At 48.3% G+C, this 19,293-nt stretch overlaps 1 protein-coding gene across 3 annotated transcripts in view; it reads right to left on the bottom strand.

Moving 5' to 3' along the window:
* SCUBE3 (signal peptide, CUB domain and EGF like domain containing 3) overlaps positions 1–19,293 on the bottom strand; it is a 1,252,506-nt gene that overhangs the window by 496,084 nt on the left and 737,129 nt on the right. For all 3 annotated transcript variants that reach the window (XM_075335886.1, XM_075335887.1, XM_075335888.1), the window contains one exon: positions 3,123–3,326. In XM_075335886.1, coding sequence (XP_075192001.1) covers positions 3,123–3,326 — 204 coding nt within the window. The remainder of the gene's footprint in view (positions 1–3,122; positions 3,327–19,293) is intronic.

Below are 19,293 nucleotides of genomic sequence, written 5' to 3'. Positions count from 1 at the left end.
TCTGGCCTGGGATATGTAGTCTGAGGTTTCATCTGTGTTTTTAAGCTATTCTGGTGTCTATTTTTATACTTGGATTTGGTCCAGGGTCTGGTATTGTGTCCAGTCTGGGAAATGTTTCTCAACTAAAACTGCAATGTGAAACTGTGTTTCATAGGTTTCAAAGTTGAAAGTAGAAGTTCATCAAGTTCAACCTACAACCTCACATATTGATACAGAAACCTCAGAAACCATACAGAAACCTATGATGTAGATGCTAACTGCCCCATATTGGAGAATAAATTCCTGCCCGTCTCCACATACAACAATCAGACCAGTTCCCTAGATCAACGTCCCATCACAGAAGTTAGTGCACATAACCTGTAATATTTTACAGTAAGGGTGAGGCCACACGGGGTTATGTGCGATCCTTGCATGACACTCGGCTCACGTTGGCAGCACAGTGGGAGCCGAGTGTCATGCGAGAGTCATGTGACTGTGGTCCGATCGTGTGCTCAGACTACAGCTGCAGAGGGGGGGCCGATGCTGCGGAGGGCAGGGCCAACACTGCGGAAGAGAGGGCCGGCGCTGTGGAGGAGAGGGAGGGATTTATCTCCCTATCTCCTCCGTTGCCGGCTACTGCAATTTTTGCACTGCACTTGCATTACACCGGTGTGATGCGAGTGCAGGATCCAGGACCTCCTTTTCCAACTTTTATCGTGAATCAACCATTATCACATCCTGTGGCAGAGAGTTCCATATTCTCACTGCTCTTACAGTAAAGGATTGTGATAATATATAGATACTAGCTGTAGTCCCCGGGCGTTGCCTGGGATAGTAACTGTCTCTCTGTCTCTCTCCCAGTCTGTGTCTGTCTGTGTCTGTCTGTGTCTGTCTGTGTCTGTCTGTGTCTGTCTGTGTCTGTCTGTGTCTGACTGTGTCTGACTGTGTCTGACTGTGTCTGACTGTGTATGACTGTGTATGACTGTGTATGACTGTGTATGACTCTGTATGACTCTGTATGACTGTCTATTTGTCTCTGTGTCTGTCTGTCTCTGTGTGTTTCTCTGTGTGTGTCTGTCTCTGTGGGTTTGTTTGTCTATGTCTGTCTCTATCCATCTGTGTCTCTGTCTCTATCGATGTCTGTCTGTCTGTCTCTATCTCTGTCTGTCTGTCTGTCTGTCTGTCTCTCTGTCTGTCTCTTTGTCTGTGTCTCTCTATAGGTGGTGTCACACATAGCGACGACGACAACGACGTCGCTGCTAAGTCACCATTTTCTGTGATGTAGCAGCGACGTCCCGTCGCTGTCGCTGTGTGTCACATCCAGCAACAACCTGGCCCCTGCTGTGAGGTCGCCGGTCATTGCTGAATGTCCTGCTTCATTTTTTGGACGTTGCTCTCCCACTGTGAAGCACACATCGCTGTGTGTGACAGCGAGAGAGCGACGAACTGAAGCGAGCAGGGAGCCGGCGTCTGGCAGCCTGCGGTAAGCTGTAACTACGGTAAACATCGGGTAACCAAGAAGCCCTTTCATTGGTTACCCGATATTTACCTTAGTTAGCGTCCGCCGCTCTCACGCTGCCAGTGCCAGCTCCCTGCTCTCTGCATATGTAGCTGGAGTACACATCGGGTAATTAACCCGATGTGTACTCTGGCTAGGAGTGCAGGGAGCCAGCGCTAAGCGGTGTGCTCTCACGCTGCCAGTGCCGGCTCCCTGCTTCCTGCACACATAGCTGGAGTACACATCGGGTAATTAACCCAATGTGTACTCTGGCTAGGAGTGCAGGGAACAGTGAGCCGGCACTGGCAGCGTGAGAGCGGCGGACACTAGTAACTAAGGTAAATATCGGGTAACCAAGAGAAGTGCTTTCCTTGGTTACCCGATAGTTACGCTTCCATGCGTCGCTGCTAGCTGGGGGCTGGTCACTGGTCGCTGGTGAGATCTGCCTGTTTGACAGCTCACCAGCGACCATGTAACGACGCAGCAGCGATCCTGATAAGGTCAGATCACTGGCCGTGATCGCTGCTGCGTCGCTATGTGTGACACTACCTTATCTCTGTGTCTGTCTGTCTCTCTCTCTCTCTGTCTCTCTATGTGTCTAGCTGTCTCTATCTCTGTGTCTGTCTGTCAGTCTCTTTCCCTGCCTGTCTCGTTCCAGGTCTGTCTCTTTCCCCGTCTGTCTCTTTCCAGGTCTGTCTCTTTCCAGGTCTGTCTCTTTCCAGGTCTGTCTCTTTCCAGGTCTGTCTCTTTCCAGGTCTGTCTCTGTATGTCTGTATGTATTTGACTCTCTCTGCCTGTCTCTCTCTGTCTGTCTCTTTTCCTGTCTGTCTCTTTTCCTGTCTGTCTGCCTTTTTCCCCTGTCTGTCTCTGTCTGTTTGTCTCTGTCTCTTTCCCTGTCTGCCTTTATCTGTCTCTTTGTCTGTCTGTCTGCCTTTTTTCCCTGTCTATCTCTGTTTGTTTGTCTCTCTCCCTGTCTGCCTCTGTCTGTCTGTCTCTGTCTCTTTCCTCGTGTGTCTTTCTGTCTGTCTCTTTCTGTATGTCAGGCTTTTTTTTTTCGCTATCTGTCTCTGACTGTTTGTCTCTGTCTCTTTCCCTGTCTATCTGTGCCTGTCTTTCTGTCTCTCTGTCTGTCTCTCAGTCTGTGTCTGTCTGTGGCTGTCTCTCCACTGACATCATATTGCCTCACACATAAGCTTCTTATACTAACAATTTCTTTTGTTCCTATAGCAACCAATCACAACTGCTATTAATAGCATGTAGCTCGCAGCTCCATTCACTTTAATGGAGTCAGGTTTTTTGAAGAGTAACTGTAAAGCGCGGGATTAAATATTCCTGTCAAACATAGTCTATGACGTTCACTGAGTCACAAAGGGCATCTGTGCAAAATTTTGTGATTGTAAATGTAACGGTGCGTATTTCATTAGCGGACATACACACACATACACACATACATACATACATACATACATACATACATACATACATACACACTCACATACACTCATCTTTATATATTAGATGAACTTACAGTGGCATGATTGATGGTTTTCACTTGAACCCCATAAGATATAAGCAAACTGTATAAAATGTTACTGTCAAGTGTTTTATACAGAAAGAAAATGCATGCCGTTTACAATATTCTTACCACATTTGCCCCACAAACGATGTTGACCAGGAAGGCAATGTTCTCCTCTTTCTGCTCCTGTGACTCCTTTCTGAGCAATCTCATACTCCGTTGATGCTAAGCGGATAACAAATCGCTCCTGATGAATAGATTTCCTCAAAGATTTCAATATGGACTTGATCTTTCGTTCCAGACGCTGACGGAGGCATGTTATCCCACAGATGGCTAAAAAACAAAATTCACCATTTTATAACATACACAATACAATATGTTTTTTATACAGTACACAACTTTACACGTCAGTCACTTTATGCATATGATCTGTAACAAACACACAGGTAAGAAAAATATTATAGTATATAGATTCTATAAGATATATGTCAGCTTGCACAGCACTGGCATTTTGTGAATATTTCATTTGTACTGATATTAACACCTTACCGATGTAGGACGTACTGTATGTCCTAGGTCGTATCCCTGCCTTTGATGCAGGCTTACATGCTGAGCCTGCATCTTTCCTTGCACATATTGGCTGATGATGATCAACATGGTAAATAAAGTAAAACGGTAAATATAGTAAATAGATATAATGAACATGGTAAATTAAAAACAAACAATCATGGAATTGTACTTTTTTTATTTTTATTTCACGCAATTGGAATTTTTTCCCATTTTCCAGCATACTATATGGTAAGGTAACATGAACAGTTTAATTCAAAGTACAACTCACCCTGCAAAAAAACAAACCCAGATATGGCTATATTGATGGAAAATAAAAGCGTTTTGGTTCTGAGAAGAAAAGGAAGAAAAATCAAAAGCGCAAAAAACAAAAAATGGCCATGGCATGAATGAAGAGGTTAAAAAGATAAAAATCGCAAACCCCAGGCAAGGTATAAAATCCCATAAGCACGATCTCACATAAAAATCAGAAAGAAAAAAAAAGTACCAGGACTGGAATACATACACATAGGAAGAAGAGTTTTTTTTTATTTATTTACTAGCTGTAGTACCCGGGCGTTGCCCGGGATAGTAACTATCTCTCTTCGGGTTTATGTCTGTCTCTGTCTGTCTGTCTGTGTGTCTGTCTCTGTCTGTATCAGTCTCTCTGTCTGTCTCTCTCTATCTCTGTGTCTCTATCTCTGTGTCTCTCTCTTTCTCTGTGTCTGTCTGTGTCTGTCTGTCTCTCTATCTGTCTGTCTCGTTCCCCATCTGTCTCCTTCCAGGGCTGTCTCTGTCCCCATGTCTCTTTCCCCGTCTGTCTCTTTCCCCGTCTGTCTCTTTCCCCGTCTGTCTCTTTCCAGGGCTGTCTCTTTCCAGGGCTGTCTCTTTGCCCGGCTGTCTCTTTTCCCAGCTGTCTCTTTGCCCGGCTGTCTCTTTCCAGGGCTGTCTCTTTCCCTGTCTGTCTCTTTCCCTGTCTGTCTCTTTCCAGGTCTGTCTCTTTGCCCCCCTGTCTCTTTGCCCGTCTGTCGCTTTGCCCGTCTGTCGCTTTGCCCGTCTGTCGCTTTCCAGGGCTGTCTCTTTCCAGGGCTGTCTCTTTCCAAGGCTGTCTCTTTGCCCGTCTTTCTGTTTCCAAGGCTGTCTCTTTGCCCGGCTGTCTCTTTGCCCAGCTGTCTCTTTGCCCGTCTGTCTCTGTCTCTCTGTCTCTTTCCGTGTCTCTGTCTGTCTTTTTCTGTCTCTCACTCACACATAAGCTTGTTATACTAAGTTTATTTTGTTCCTATACAAACCACTGACAGTTGCTATTAATAGCCCGTATCTCCCAGCTCCATTCAGATTAATGGAGGCAGGATTTTTGAAAGTAACTGGAAAGCGCAGGGTTAATTCTTCCCGTCAAAGCATAGTCTATGATGTTCCCTGGGTCACATGGGGTGTCTGTGCAAAATTTCATGATTGTAAATGCGACGGTGTGGATTCCTGTAGCGGACACACACACACACACACACACACACACACACACACACACACACACACACACTGAGCTTTATATATTAGATTGAAGGTAGATTAAAAAGCATACATGTATCCAACATAACAGACACGAAGATAACTTAATGGTTGATTCAGCAGGGAAACCCCAATTTAAAAGGGCACCAATCACAATACAAAAACAGTGTATGCAAAAGTATACTGCGAGTGAAATAAGTTTTGAACACGTCACCAATTGTCTAAGTAAATAATTTCTAAAGGTGCTATTGAAATTAATTTTTCACCATATGTCAGTAACAACCCATCCAATCAACACAGGTATAGAAATCAAATGATAGATGTCCATAAATTGTTATGTGTAATAATGAGAAATGATGCAAGGAAAAAGTATTGAACACATGAAGATAAGAGAGGTGCAAAAAGTCATGCAAAATCAAGACTATTGGTGAAATCTATCAGTAATTAGAAAGCAATCCTGATACTTAGAGAAAAAGAATATCAGCTGCTTCAACTGATGGCCTATAAAAAGATGTGTTACATTACCAAGAAGCTTGTCATGGAGTGACAAATGGGATTTTGCCAGGTACCTGAAAAAAGCCCAGCATGTGCTGCAACACACAGAGTACACAGGAGCCACAATACAATGGTCCCTGGCACTAGGAAGAGGGGAGCAGGGTCATATGGGCTGTACCCTGCACTCCCTGACATCCCTATACGGGTTTTTCACCCCATCGCAGATCATGTGACTAAGCCCTTGCTTGCCCTGAACTCAATCTGGCTAGTGAGCAGGCTGGCGAGAGCACTAGTCTCACATATGCAATAAAGAAATGCAAGAGAAACAGACAGAGGAAATGGACACAGAAAGGAAAAACACTCCAAAAAGCAACAATGCAGCTAATGTGTTGCCCCGGGCTATGGGCTGTGTCATGGTTGTGTAACGGCCGATCCCGGTTCCGTTACCCTGGGGATGCTTTTAAAAGGGATTATATACAGGGGAATTGAAAGAGTGAGTATCGTAACGCCACTTGCAGATTGCGGTTATGGTGATGGAACCGCCGTTGCACAGTCTGTTACCACTGGGGCTGATGGTGGTGGCAGCCTGGATGTTAGGCACTCTGCAAGTAGGGCCGGGCCCCAGGGAGAGAATGATGGGATCCGGCACAGAAAGAAGGGAGACTACACGATGGGGATGCAGTGCAACTTCTGTTTTACTTACGGTGTTGTTGAGCTGTAGCTCTGAGGATGGCTGGTTCAGACCCCTGGTCCCTTTTGTCCCAGTGCCGATGTGGTGACCCCAGCACCTCTCACTGGTTGGTGGGACCCCGTAGCTTTTAGCGGTGTTGTGGGTCCCTTACTGTCTGTCGGCAGTCTCTTGTCCATACGGCGGGCAGTGCGAACCCTGTAGGGTCGGTATTCTATTCCAGTCCCTGGCTCAATCTTTGGCGGCCATTCATTGGGTCCCGGACTAGTCAGTCATCCCTATTGGGGAGTGGGAACTGGGGATGTTATGCGTTTTGGTGGTACCGGCACTGGTCTTCCAGGTCCCTGGGCGTAGGCCCTGCATCTTGGTCAGGATGCAGTACCTAGTAGTGCCCTGAGGGGTTCAGGGGCGCTACACTAACACTACAGCTGGAAATGACAGGAAACTAAAGCTTCTTCCAGAGCCTGGCTTCTTCCAAAGTAGACCACATACAAATGACGATTCAGATTCTACTACTGGCGTCAGATGACAGAACGCATCTAATATATAAAGCTGAGTGTATGTGTGCGTATGTGTGCGTTTGTGTGTGTGTGTGTGTGTGTCTGTGTGTGTCCGCTTATGAAATACACACCGTCGCATTTACAATTAGAAAATTTTGCACAGACACCCCATTTGACTCAGGGAACATCATAGACTACGTTTTGAGGGGAGAATTCAACCTTGCGCTTTACAGTTATTCACCAAACAACCTGCTTACATTAAAGTCAATGGAGCTGTGAGCTACAGGTCATTAATAGGAGCTCTGATTGGTTGCAATAGGCAATGAAGGACATTCTTAGTATAAGACAGCTTATGTGTGAGGTAGTTTGATATCGGTAGAGACAGACACACACAAATACATGGAGACAGAGACTCACAGAGACAGACACACTGAGAGACACACAAAGACAGACTGAGAGAGACACACAGAGACAGACACACAGAGACAGAGACTTACAGAAACACAGACACAGAGACACACAGAGTCAGAGACACACAGAGACAGACACACACACAGACACACACAGACAGAGGCACACATAGACAGACACACTCAGAGACAAAGACACACAGAGACAGAGATACACAGTGACAGGCACACAGATAGACACACACAGACACACACACACACACACAGACACACAGAAAGGCACAGAAACAGAGACACACACACAAAGAGACAGAGACACACAGACACACAGAGAGAGACACACACAGAGAAAGAAACACAGAGACACACAGACATACACAGAGGCACACAGAGACATACAGAGAAAGACACAGAGACAGACAGACAGAGACACACATACACAGAGACACAAAGAGACAGACAGAGACAGAGACAGTGACACACAGAGACACATAGAGACTGAGACAGAATCACAGAGATAGACACACGTAGAGACACAGAGACAGATACACACAGAGACTGATACAGAGACACAGAGAGATAGAGACACCCAGAGACACATATACAGAGACACACACAAAGAGACACAGACACACAGAGACACACAGAGACACACAGCGACAGACAAAGACACACACACATAGACAGAGACACACAGAGATGGAAACACACAGAGACACACAGAGACAGACACACACACAGAAACACAGACAGACACAGAGACAGAGACAGAGACACACAGAGACACAAATAGAGACACATACATACAGACACAGAGATAAACAGACACACACAGAGAGATAAAGGCAGACAGAGAGGCAAACAGACAGACAGACAGGGACACAGACAGAGAAGGAAACAGACAGTCAGAGAGGGAGAGTGAGAGAGTGGGAGAGAGGGAGAGTGAGAGAGACAGAAAGACACTTACTATCCTGGGCAACGGCGGGTACTACAGCTAGTGATTTTATATAGCAAAGGTGAGTGGTAGCAAAAGAGCTGCACCTGGAATTAAGGCTACAGATAGCAGCCAGACAGGACAGCATGCTTATCCCTTACAGCACTACAAGCAAGTAGATGTTTAGATATTATTGAAATATAAGTAGTGGATCTGTGGTCACTAAGATATTGTAATCTTCTGATTCCTGACTCACCCAATATCTTTACCCACCCAACCCCCACGAGGTGCCTCCGGATCCTCAGGACCGGGCTTATTTGGATAAGATGCTTGGAAGGAACATATCAACCTCCTAGCATTCACTTCTGGTGCTGGTATCCACATCCTTTTCTCAGGACAATACCCTCTCCAGTTGAAAAAATATTGAAGAGAGCAAGAATCCATGGTTTTTGGTACCTCAAACTCCAAGTTCCATTCAACAATGTATAAAGATCCAGCTCACCCACGCCTGACTTCACCGTGCTTCAGTCTCGGATATCGGCCCTGCCCTGGCCGCACAGCAATAAATGAGGAAAGTAATCCAGCTGAGTGCTCACGGTCATTTATTCAGTGCAATACAGACAATGCACAGAGACGTTACCGCGTTTCTGGCTTGACGCCCTTAATCATAACCATTATGATTAAGGGCGTCAAGCCAGAAACGCATTAACGTCTCTGTGCATTGTCTGTATTGCACTGAATAAATCACCGTGAGCACTCAGCTGGATTACTTTCCTCATTTATCCCATCAACAATAACTAGAGCTGGCGGGAAAGGTGATGGCTCTACAGACGCGATATATTTTTTTAGCAATGACCTATAGAAAACAGTTCTGGGGGGTAGCACAAACTGAAAAGCCACAGGGTTAATTATGGCAAATACTTGATACAGATCGATAAACCTGGGACTGAGTTCCAAGATGGACCTTTCATCTCGATATTCCAAGTGGTCAACCATACGAAATCATCTACATCTGGACCTGGTGAACGTCTTTTGTCATGCATGTGTTTGTACCTATCCCACATAACTCTAAGGTTGTTCAGTATGGGGTGGCACGGTGGCTCAGTGGTTAGCACTGAAGTCTTGCAGCGCTGGGGTGCTGGGTTCAATTCCCACCAAGGGCACCATCTGCAAGGAGTTTGTATGTTCTCCACGTGTTTGCGTGGGTTTCCTCCGGGTACTCCAGTTTCCTCCCACACTCCAAAAACATACAGTTAGGGACCTTAGATTGTGAGCCCCAATGGGGACAGTGTTGCCAATGTATGTAAAGTGCTATGGAATTAATAGCGCTATATAAATGAATAAATTATTATTATTATTACTCCCTACCAAATAAAAAAGAGCGACAAGGAAAATCTTTCCTCCCCAGGAACCCTTGAAGACCCTTCCCTACTGAATGCACAGAACTGAGGATGGAATCCATAGGCATCAAAAAAGGGTGTCTTCCCAGCGGACTCATTGTGATGATTATTAAACGCAAATAAGACACGAAACATTTTAGGTAAGTTTCTAAACTCTGATTAAAGCATTCAGTCTGCCTAGTATTGGGGATGGAATGCTGAGGAAAAAGAACGCTTCACCCCCAGACAAGGACAGAACGCCTTCCAAAATTTAGAGACAAACTGGGACCACAATCTGAAACCACATTGGAGGGAATCCTATGAAGCTTCATTTCAGAAATAAACACCTGACCAAGGCAGGCTTGCTTGTTTTCCATTACCTGGTGTTGCCTACTCGTAAATGCCATTTAAAAGGGAGAATTTTAAAACCGCTATTATCATTCCTTGTTACTGCTTATAGAGTTTAATCCATTAAGATCGGCAGTGTGCTTAAAAAATCCATTTGGCAGGCTTAATTTCATTCAATTACTTGGTCCTGCTCCCACCAACAGGCCATTTAAAAGGGAAAATTGAGAAACCGCTAATATCTTTCCTTGGTGCTGCTTATAGAATTTAATCCAGTAAGGTCTGTAGTGTATTAAAAAAATCCATTTAGGCAGGCTTGATTGCGTTACATTACCTAGTGCTGTCCCAAACAAAATTCTATTTTAAAGGGAGAATTCTAAAATTGCTACTTTATAAGCTGCAAGATCAATAAAACAGTCTCTGAAGGGATAACTCCAATACATTCTATTTTGCAATCAGATTTCACTTACCTACTTACCTAATAAAAAATGCGGAAGTCCTGCATTAATGGACGAGGAAGTGGATGTGGTGCTGATGTTGGTAAATGCCGTGGTAGTGGCCATGGCTGTGTGACAAGGCAAACTGTGCCTGCTTCGGCAGTAGCACCACAAACCTCATTTGAGTCTAGGGTCCTGTCCCAAATTGCTGGGGTGCACGCTACCCCATTGTTGAAGCCAGAACAGTGTGAACAGTTTGGTGTTTGGATGACAGATAATGCTTCCATTCTGTTAACCTGCACCATCTTTTCTTCCACACTTTCCAGTCTAACTAGCCAAGAGGCTGGACCATAAAATCCTCACCCTGGTCCTCCTTCCTCCCATCATGACGATTCCTAGGGGACAAGTCACACCACATTTGGACACTCCGAGGAGCTCTTTACCTTACCATTCATGGATGCTTCTGGCCTCTCATCATGCACTTTTCAAGATGGAAATGCAGAGGTATTGTGTGATGATTGACAAACATTTCATTAGCCACGGTCAGAAGAAGCCAATGGTGGGGATTGCCAATTACTGTTCCAAAAGGTAGATGGTGAGACATAGTTGCGACCAGGTAAGCTTAAAAGCGCAACTCTGGAGAAGGATAAGATTGAGGAAGTGGAAGTTGAGGTGGTCGATGATGAAGCCATTGACCCAACCTGGCAAGGTGACATGCATGATACCGTGTTTCCCCGAAAATAAGACATACCCCAAAAATAAGACCTAGTTGCGGGTCAATAATGAAGTGTCGATGCAGTGGTAAAATAGTTAAAGAATCCTGCAGAACACTTCATTATAGACAGCGGGCACCCCCAAATGAGAGAAGACAGAAGAGAGAAGCCCCCGCGATCATACTCATCAGACGCCGACCGGGAGCAGCGGAGCGCATCAAGGTCCTGCAGCAGAACACACACAATCACACACACACACATCAGATCACATATACACACACACAATCACACTACAGATCGCATACACACACTCACCACATCCAGCAATATCGCTTGCTTCTCAGTGCGCGTAAGGATATGCAACACTGCAGTGGAACTTCCAGGACCTGTGGGAGGATCACATGGCCAGAAGCACGTGGTATCACTGGATGTGGTGAATGTGTGTGCGCGATTGTACCCGTATGTGCGATTTCGTGAGTGTGTGTGAGTGTATGTGATCGGATGTGTGTGTGTGTTCTGATGTGTAAGTGTGTGTTCTGATGTGTGAGTGTCGGCCGCAGGGGAGGACGGCATGCAGCACATCTGCCTGGAGCACCTGCCGGAGATCACAGGGAGGAATGATGTGGAATCTGATGTGTGTGTGTGTGTGTGTGTGTGTATGCTTTCTGATGTGTGAGTGTGATCTGAAGTATGTGTGTCGGCCAGACGCAGGGGAGGGTGATGTGCTGGGAGATCACAGAGATCTGGGAGCCACACAGACATAAGTATGATAATCCTGGAAAGGGGGGCGTTCTGCTTTTTGTGGGGGGTAAACTTACCCCAAACCATGTCTCCTCAATAAGACACCCCTGGAAAATAAGACCTAGAGCTTTTTTCGGGGGGGGGGGGAATATAAGACAGTGTCTTATTTTCGGGGAAACAGGGTGGTGTTAGGTCCTGGTGGTGGATTCTCTGGGCCGTGCACTGGACTCCCCTGGAGAGGCAACCAAGAGCTAACCCCTATACAGGGACTGTCCGATCACCCCACCAGAGGGCCTAAATTCACGGTAGCTGGAGTACTAGTAGGTACGAGAACAGCGTCCTTCAGAGAGTGGCACGGGATAGGAGTAGGAGTCCAATGGTAACCGGAGGCAGGCCAACTGGCGGGAACCGGGTACAGGTGCTGAGTAGTCCCAGCCGACGGAAATCGGATTCAGCGGGACGTGCAGGCTGAAGTATCCAGATGAAGTTAAGGTGACGGGTTCAGACTGACAGGAGTTGGCGGGATCCTCAGTACACAGTCACCGGGATACTTCCTGGGAGATCGGCACTCTGGGACCAGGTCAGGACAGCAGACGGGCTCTGCGGAAGACACAGGGTTAATTGCATTGTAAAGCACAGAGAGACCGGACATCTAGCTCTAAGGAACACGTTGAACAGGCGCCTCCCACATGGAAAGGGAAGCCCTATATACCCTGTCCCAGCATCATGTCATATCCTGCTTCAGGAGTGCTGAGCCTATAAGTTAAGGTGAGTGGGCGCGGCCCCGCCCTATACACATGCATGGGCCTCAGAATCAGAGCCAGACAACTCAGAGTCAGACCACTCAGAGTCATACACAGGGGACCAGGACGCAGGTGAACACGAGCAGGAGCGGCAGCCGTGACTGGTGGGCACGTGGACCGGATCAGTTGGTAAGGAGTGATACCATGATGGTGAGACTGGATCAGTATGTAAGGAGTGGTGCCGTGATGGCGGGAGCGTGACATGTAGTAGTGAGCACAGCATGCAAATAGGCGGAGTCATCCATAGGGCTGCGACAGGCAGGAAGAAGCAGTGGGTTGACTAGAAGGAAAAGGTGGTCAACTCTTCCACACGGCCAGATCATAGGCAAAGGGTTCAGTGTTCCCCAGTCGGGCTATTTTTTTGTGAACGTTCTGAAGACAAAAGGACAAATATTTACAACATCTTCCATACAAAGTTGAGTAGAGGCAAGAGCACTAGCAACCTGGGCACCACCAGCATACTCAAGCACATGTCAGTCAAGCACTCCACTAAGTGGTTGAAATGCCTGGATAGAAAACCAGTGTCTGAGGGTGAAACCACTGCCATTTCCCCTGGGCTATGTGCTTCCCAATCCTCTGTTAGGGAACAGGTGCAGATGCCTCCTCCCCTGAGCCTGGTGTTGCACATACTCAACTACCATCAGCAGCCATGTCCACTTCCTTGTCCCAGTACAGCATTCAGTTGTCCCTACCCCGGACTTTGGAAAGGAAGCAGAAATACTAAGCCACCTGTGACACCCTGGCAAAACCAGGTTGTCACAGGAGACTGCATCCATCCAACAGATGCAGGACTCTCTCCTCCTACCAACACATCCCACACACAGGTACAACACCAGCCACAAAAGCCTAGTCACCTCCCAAGGACAATAGGGACACACCAGTGGGCGGGGCCAGGCAAATGGTGATGCCCACCTAGGAGTTCTGAGGTGTCAGGGGAGGGAACAAGACAGTTCAGTGCTGACAGTGGAAGTGAGAGGAGTGAAGTGACAGGGTGGTCAGGGGTCAGAGCCCCTGGACTGCCAGACGGCTGACTAGGTGGCAGACGGCAGAGCAGGGCCACAGGATCCGGTTGCGAGAGACCTTAAGTGGACCGGGGCAGGGTTGTAGCCCGCCGGTGCCAGCAGCGGGAATCCAGTCCGAAGGCCGTGCACAGTCGGGGTGCCTGGACCTTAGGTCGAGAACAGCTTCAACCCCCTTGTCAATTAACCAGCAGGGGACAAGATTCCATGTCTTGTCCCACCAGTAAGCCCAAAGAGCAAGACGGAAGCCCAACGCGGGGGATAGGGCGTCTGCAAGTGCCTGTGTGGAGCCCCGCATTACCTTCTGGTGCAGGTCCCCGCAGGGTCTCCACGGGCTTGGAAATCTTCTGGTCACAGGTAGGTTAACTTCAATGGGAGATTCGTGACGCCACTCTCGGTATTTGCGGTCAGGGGGGTGACCGCCACTGCAGTTTAGGAAACACCTGGGGCTGATGTTCGATGCAGTCAGATGTTGTAGCCTCCCGAGAGTGAGGCTGGCCCCAGGGCCCAGTGTAAGTGTGTAGTACCATAGGTCACAGAAGAACTCACACACAAAACAGCAATGTCTTTCAGGGTTTTTACTCACTTTCAGGTGGCAGAGGTGAGTTAACCCGGGCGATGCTATGGTGGACCAGGTGGAACCAGATATCCCTTCGGCTGATGTAGGGGTGACTGCTGACTCGCCTTCCTAGCCCCTCTTGTTTTGGAGTGACCCCGACCTGAAGTCCTGCTGGGATCACCCAGGGAAGTCGCATACACCGTTCTCCCCTTTCTGGCCCATTTGCGGGCAGCATGGACCAAGTAATTCTGGCTGCTTGCCGTCAGTCACTAATGGGCCCCTCGTTGCTGCTGTAGCTGTGGACTCTGTAAGTTTGGTGAGGCGCATAAAGTGCCCTCACCGACAGGTTGAGCAGGCTAACTGAATGGGCCCCTGCTCTGGGGACCTGTACCCCGTGCGGGCAGGGTCTACTGGCAGTCGCCGTACTCAGCCACCTCTCTGCACTAGGTGGTTTTCGGGCGGCACTACCAATTAGCCCTTTCTCCCCCGCCAGCAGCCACCAACGGTGCAGTGTCGGTTTAGCTTCTCTGCACTTCACCTCCTTGCTCTCTCAGCTCCACTAGCCGACTCGGCTCACTACTACCTCCCCTCTGTGCCTGCCTCTGCACACTCCCTTGTTCCCAATGACACCACCCACCACTAGCTGGGAGGCGAGGGCAACACCCCCTCCCTGAGTCTGCTCAGGGGTCCCCTCTAGCTGTGTGTGTGTTCCTGGTTACTAGTGTTCCATGTGTCCACACCCTAGTCAGCCTCTGAGATTACCTGTGTTGTACTGACCCAGCATGGGTGCAGTACTCAGTGGTGCCTGACCAGGTCAGGGGCGCCACACCTGCAAAAATCCCAAGGGTCAGACGCACGAGCCCCAGATCGGCTGCCAGTCGAGCCACAGCCACGATCCCGGATCCGAACGCCTCGGGTAGCCACCCCTGCCGTGGACAGTCATCCCTGCCCGCAACACACCCACCCACCAGCCCAAACACTAAATGGTTAAATTGCCAGACTACTTGCCCTTGAAATGTTGTTGTTTCGGTTTGTGGAGATTGAGTCTTTCTGCAACCTCTTATTGGTGGCTGTCCCACGGTACTCAGTCCCCAGTCGCTACTATTTCTCCCATTGGGCCATACCCACTTAACACAAGCATATGTCCAATAACATTACCTGTGCTGTGACCAATGCAGTTACTGTGAAGGTACACTTAACCACAGACATGTGGACAGAGATGCTGCATTTCCCTAACTGCACTCTGGGAGAATCTGGTGGAGGTTGTGTAAGACCTGTTAACATTTACATATATAGGTTAGAAGACTGTGAACTTTTCCTTGTTATGCTGCCACCTGCTGTCAAAACAAAGAACAGCGGGCACAAACCCCTGCTGCTTGATTTACTTGGTACAGTCCTGAACAGGATGTGAGGAGGAGCTAGTTTGGTTTTGGTAGCTGTTTATGCTGAGGTGTGTGTGTTCGGACGTGCTGAAGAAGGCAAGGCCGCATTCTGCCCTGCTGAACAAGGTCCAAGTACCTGAGTGTTCGTGACATCTCCCCAAGACACACATCCAAGAAAGGCTGGATGTGGAGCGAGGAGCCAGACAGCACGGGAAAATTACAGAGACGGGACAAAGACTGAACTTTAGAGGTGTCTGCCGGCGGAATACGGGCCCCAACGGTGACGAGGTAAACCACGCTGAAACCTGCAGTTAAGTGTGCACACTACTTTTAGTTAGGGACAGATAGGAAATGACTCTGCACTGTGTTCTGCAAGTAAGGTAATAAGGACCCTGCGTTTTTTTTGCTTAATAAGGATTTTTGTGTTTTGATTTTGGGAGTACAATCTGAGGCTTCCCACCCTTGACAAGCTATTCAAAGTGGTTGTATGTATATTACATTATATCTACTGCTGTGCACATTCCCGCTTTTCTCTCCCTCCTTTCCCGCACTATTCCTCCACCTGTGTTGTGCAATATGTTATTAAATTTGCATTGATTAACCCCCGTGGTTCCGTGCAGTCCTTGCGTATCCCGTTACCTGCAGGTTATTACATTTGGCGTAGTCGGCAGGATACGCAGGCTGGTACGGAACAATGGACGGACAGGGTGGTGTCGCTGATGGAGGTGTTCTAATACAACCTGATGGGGGAATACCAGCAAGGCAGCTGTCCCTGGGGGCTATGCTGACCCATATACTAAAATTTACTGGCAACAATGTACCTCTCCATGACTGGGCGCAGAGAGTGAGGGGCATGTTGAGAGTAGCAGGAGTGACTGCAGAAAATCAAGGGGAGATATTGCTGATTGCCCTTGAAGGCCATGCTCAAGAGACTATTTTATTGCGCCCTGAGAGTGAACGAAAGACGTTAGAGCAGGTGGTGAAGATTCTTGAGAGAGTGTATGGCGGGAAACCAGAAGCAGGAGATTTACAGGCGCAACTGTTCTACAGGCTGCAGGGTGAAGAAGAAGGTCTGCCACAGTATGCAAATGCACTCCAGAGAATAATGAGACAAATGCTTACAGCAGAGCCAGAGCTAGCACAAACCCCCGGTTATGCTGACCGTACCCTGCGAGATCAATTCCTCCGCAGATTACATAACCCCAAGATCAAAGGTGCCCTCCGTGAACGGCTCAGGGTAGAAAAAAAACTAACTTTCCAGGAAATATTGGAAGAAGCAGTCTCCCGCGCACAAACTGAAAATTGCGACCCGCAGAACGCCTGGGGAGAAGTTTGTATGCATAAGATAGTCCCGGGTGAGAAAAACCGAGAACCGAGCCAACTTGAGGCTAAAGTCGATCAGTTACAAGAGACGGTTACTGCTCTACAAGAGTTGCTGAAGAATATGCAAGCCCCGGCATCAGAAGTAAGAACGACAGCACCGCGGCCAAATACCCGCACGCATACCTATCAAGAAGAGAGGGGTCAGATCGAGCAGAGACGATCGAGACCCGCTGGAGAGTACCAGTGTTGGAACTGTGGAAATCAGAACCATTTATTCCAACACTGTCCGGAGAGGAAGACGTCTCAAGAAAGACCGCCGTTAAACTAGTGCCTCCCTCCATGGATGGGCACATGGCGGGGAGACCAACTGAGCTTAGACAAAACCAACGTCCTGAAGATATAGCAGCCAGCACGCCGACGATCATGGCCGAATTTGAAGGGAAAGAAGTAAGATGCTTGATGGATACTGGGTCCCAAGTGACCACCATGCCAGAACAGTTCTTCTACCAACATTTTGGACAAACTGTATCCATTGACAAAGGGGCACATATCAAACTGAGGGCTGCAAACAATCTTCCCATTCCGGTTGTAGGGGTCGTGTGGATGAACATACGTGCATGTGGCCAGAACTTAGGCAAAAAAGGGATTGTGTTAACGGAGGGCCGGTACGACAGAGAAGTGCCGGCTATCGTGGGTATGAACGTCCTGAAAGAATTAGACCAGTTGCTCTTCAACAAGGGGGGCTGTGACTACTGGAAGATGACAGTTGCTAACAGGCCCGCCCAAAAGGTCTTCCAACACCTTATCCGTGCCCGAGGACTGTGGAGGAATGGTGGGAGCCGCTACCCGGTGGGGAGGGTTCGAGTCCCAAGACAGACAACAATTACTCTACCTCCAAATCGTGAGACAGTCCTCACCTTGCCAGTTGGAGCCCACCGTACACTCGAGGGGATGGAGGTGTTGGTGGAGCCTTACCGTGGTGAAGAGAACGGAGATGAACCGTTGGTGGCTCGCACTTTAGCAACAGTAAGAAATGGAAGAGTCCCTTTCCGTTGCGTGAACACCGGTGAACAGGCCTACACCTTGACCTCGGGAGTTGTTCTGGCCCATGTCTACCTGGCGCTTGAAGAGGTGGCGACCGCAGAATCGATTGAATTGCACCCCATGGCAGGGGAAGCCTGGACTTGGGCTGTTTCTATGGAAAGAAAAGAGAAACCCACTGATCAGTGGAACAGTCGTGTCATCTTAGGGCAGATGGGAGTGAACCTGAGCCCCTTCGCTTCGGAGCAAGCCCGAGCCATAGAAGACTTTATTTGGGAGAATCAAGCCACGTTCTCCCGTCACGCAGAAGATTTTGGCTGTACTGACAAGATTCAGCACGAAATACCCACTGGAGATGCCCCACCGATCAGGGAAAGGTACAGACTAATACCCCCAAAGTACTACCAAGAGGTAAAAGAGCTCTTGGCGCAGATGCTGAAGAGCGGGGTGGTAAGAGAAAGTCAGAGTCCATGGGCTGCCCCAATCGTGCTGGTCAAGAAAAAGGATGGGTCTACCCGCTTCTGTGTTGACTACCGCAAGCTTAATGGATGCACGGTTCGTGATTCCTACCCTCTGCCCCGGATAGAGGAGTCCCTGTCGGCGCTGGGAAAGGCACGTTACTTCTCCTCCCTTGATCTGGCCAGCGGATATTGGCAGGTCCCTGTGGCAGAGAAAGACAAGGCCAAGACCGCATTTATTGTACCCATGGGACTCTTCGAGTTCAATCGCATGCCGTTTGGACTAAATAATGCCCCAGGAACTTTTCAGCGCCTCATGGAAAGTTGCCTTGGAGACATGAACTTCGAGGCCACGTTGATTTACCTGGATGACATAGTAGTGTATTCTGCAACCTTCGAAAAACATCTAGAAAACCTGGGTCAAGTGTTTCAGCGGTTACGGGCCCATGGGCTTAAACTGAAACCAAAAAAATGCCGGATCTTTCAGGAAGAGATTGAATATCTTGGACACAAGGTGTCGGAATCCGGCGTACAGCCCTCCGATGGGAAAGTGAGAGCAGTGCTACAATGGCCCACACCCAGCACAGTGCGGGAGGTTCGAGCTTTCCTGGGGCTAGCCGGATATTACCGTCGCTTTATCAAAGATTTCGCGAAGGAGGCAGAACCTTTGCATGAATTGCTCCGAGGGACTGCGAAAGGACCAAAAGCACAGAAAATTTGCTGGAGACCAAGGCAAGCAGAAGCCTTACACCGATTGAAAGAGGCCTTGGTTAGCGCCCCTGTGCTTGCCTATGCAGACTATAACCTCCCTTTTCGGTTGTATACAGACGCAAGCCTCTACGGCCTGGGTGCAGTACTGGCCCAGGTACAGAATGGTACTGAACGGGTGATTGCATATGGAATTCGGATGTTACGGGAAGCCGAGCGCAACCCCGAGAATTACAGTTCCTTTCGGCTGGAGTTACTGGCACTAGTATGGGCAATAACTGAAAGGTTCTCGGAATATCTCACGGGAGCCCAA

This window comes from Anomaloglossus baeobatrachus, chromosome 2 (assembly GCF_048569485.1).
Source record: "Anomaloglossus baeobatrachus isolate aAnoBae1 chromosome 2, aAnoBae1.hap1, whole genome shotgun sequence".
NCBI classification, from domain to species: Eukaryota; Metazoa; Chordata; class Amphibia; order Anura; family Aromobatidae; genus Anomaloglossus; species Anomaloglossus baeobatrachus.
This window is presented reverse-complemented; position numbering and strand designations above follow the sequence as displayed.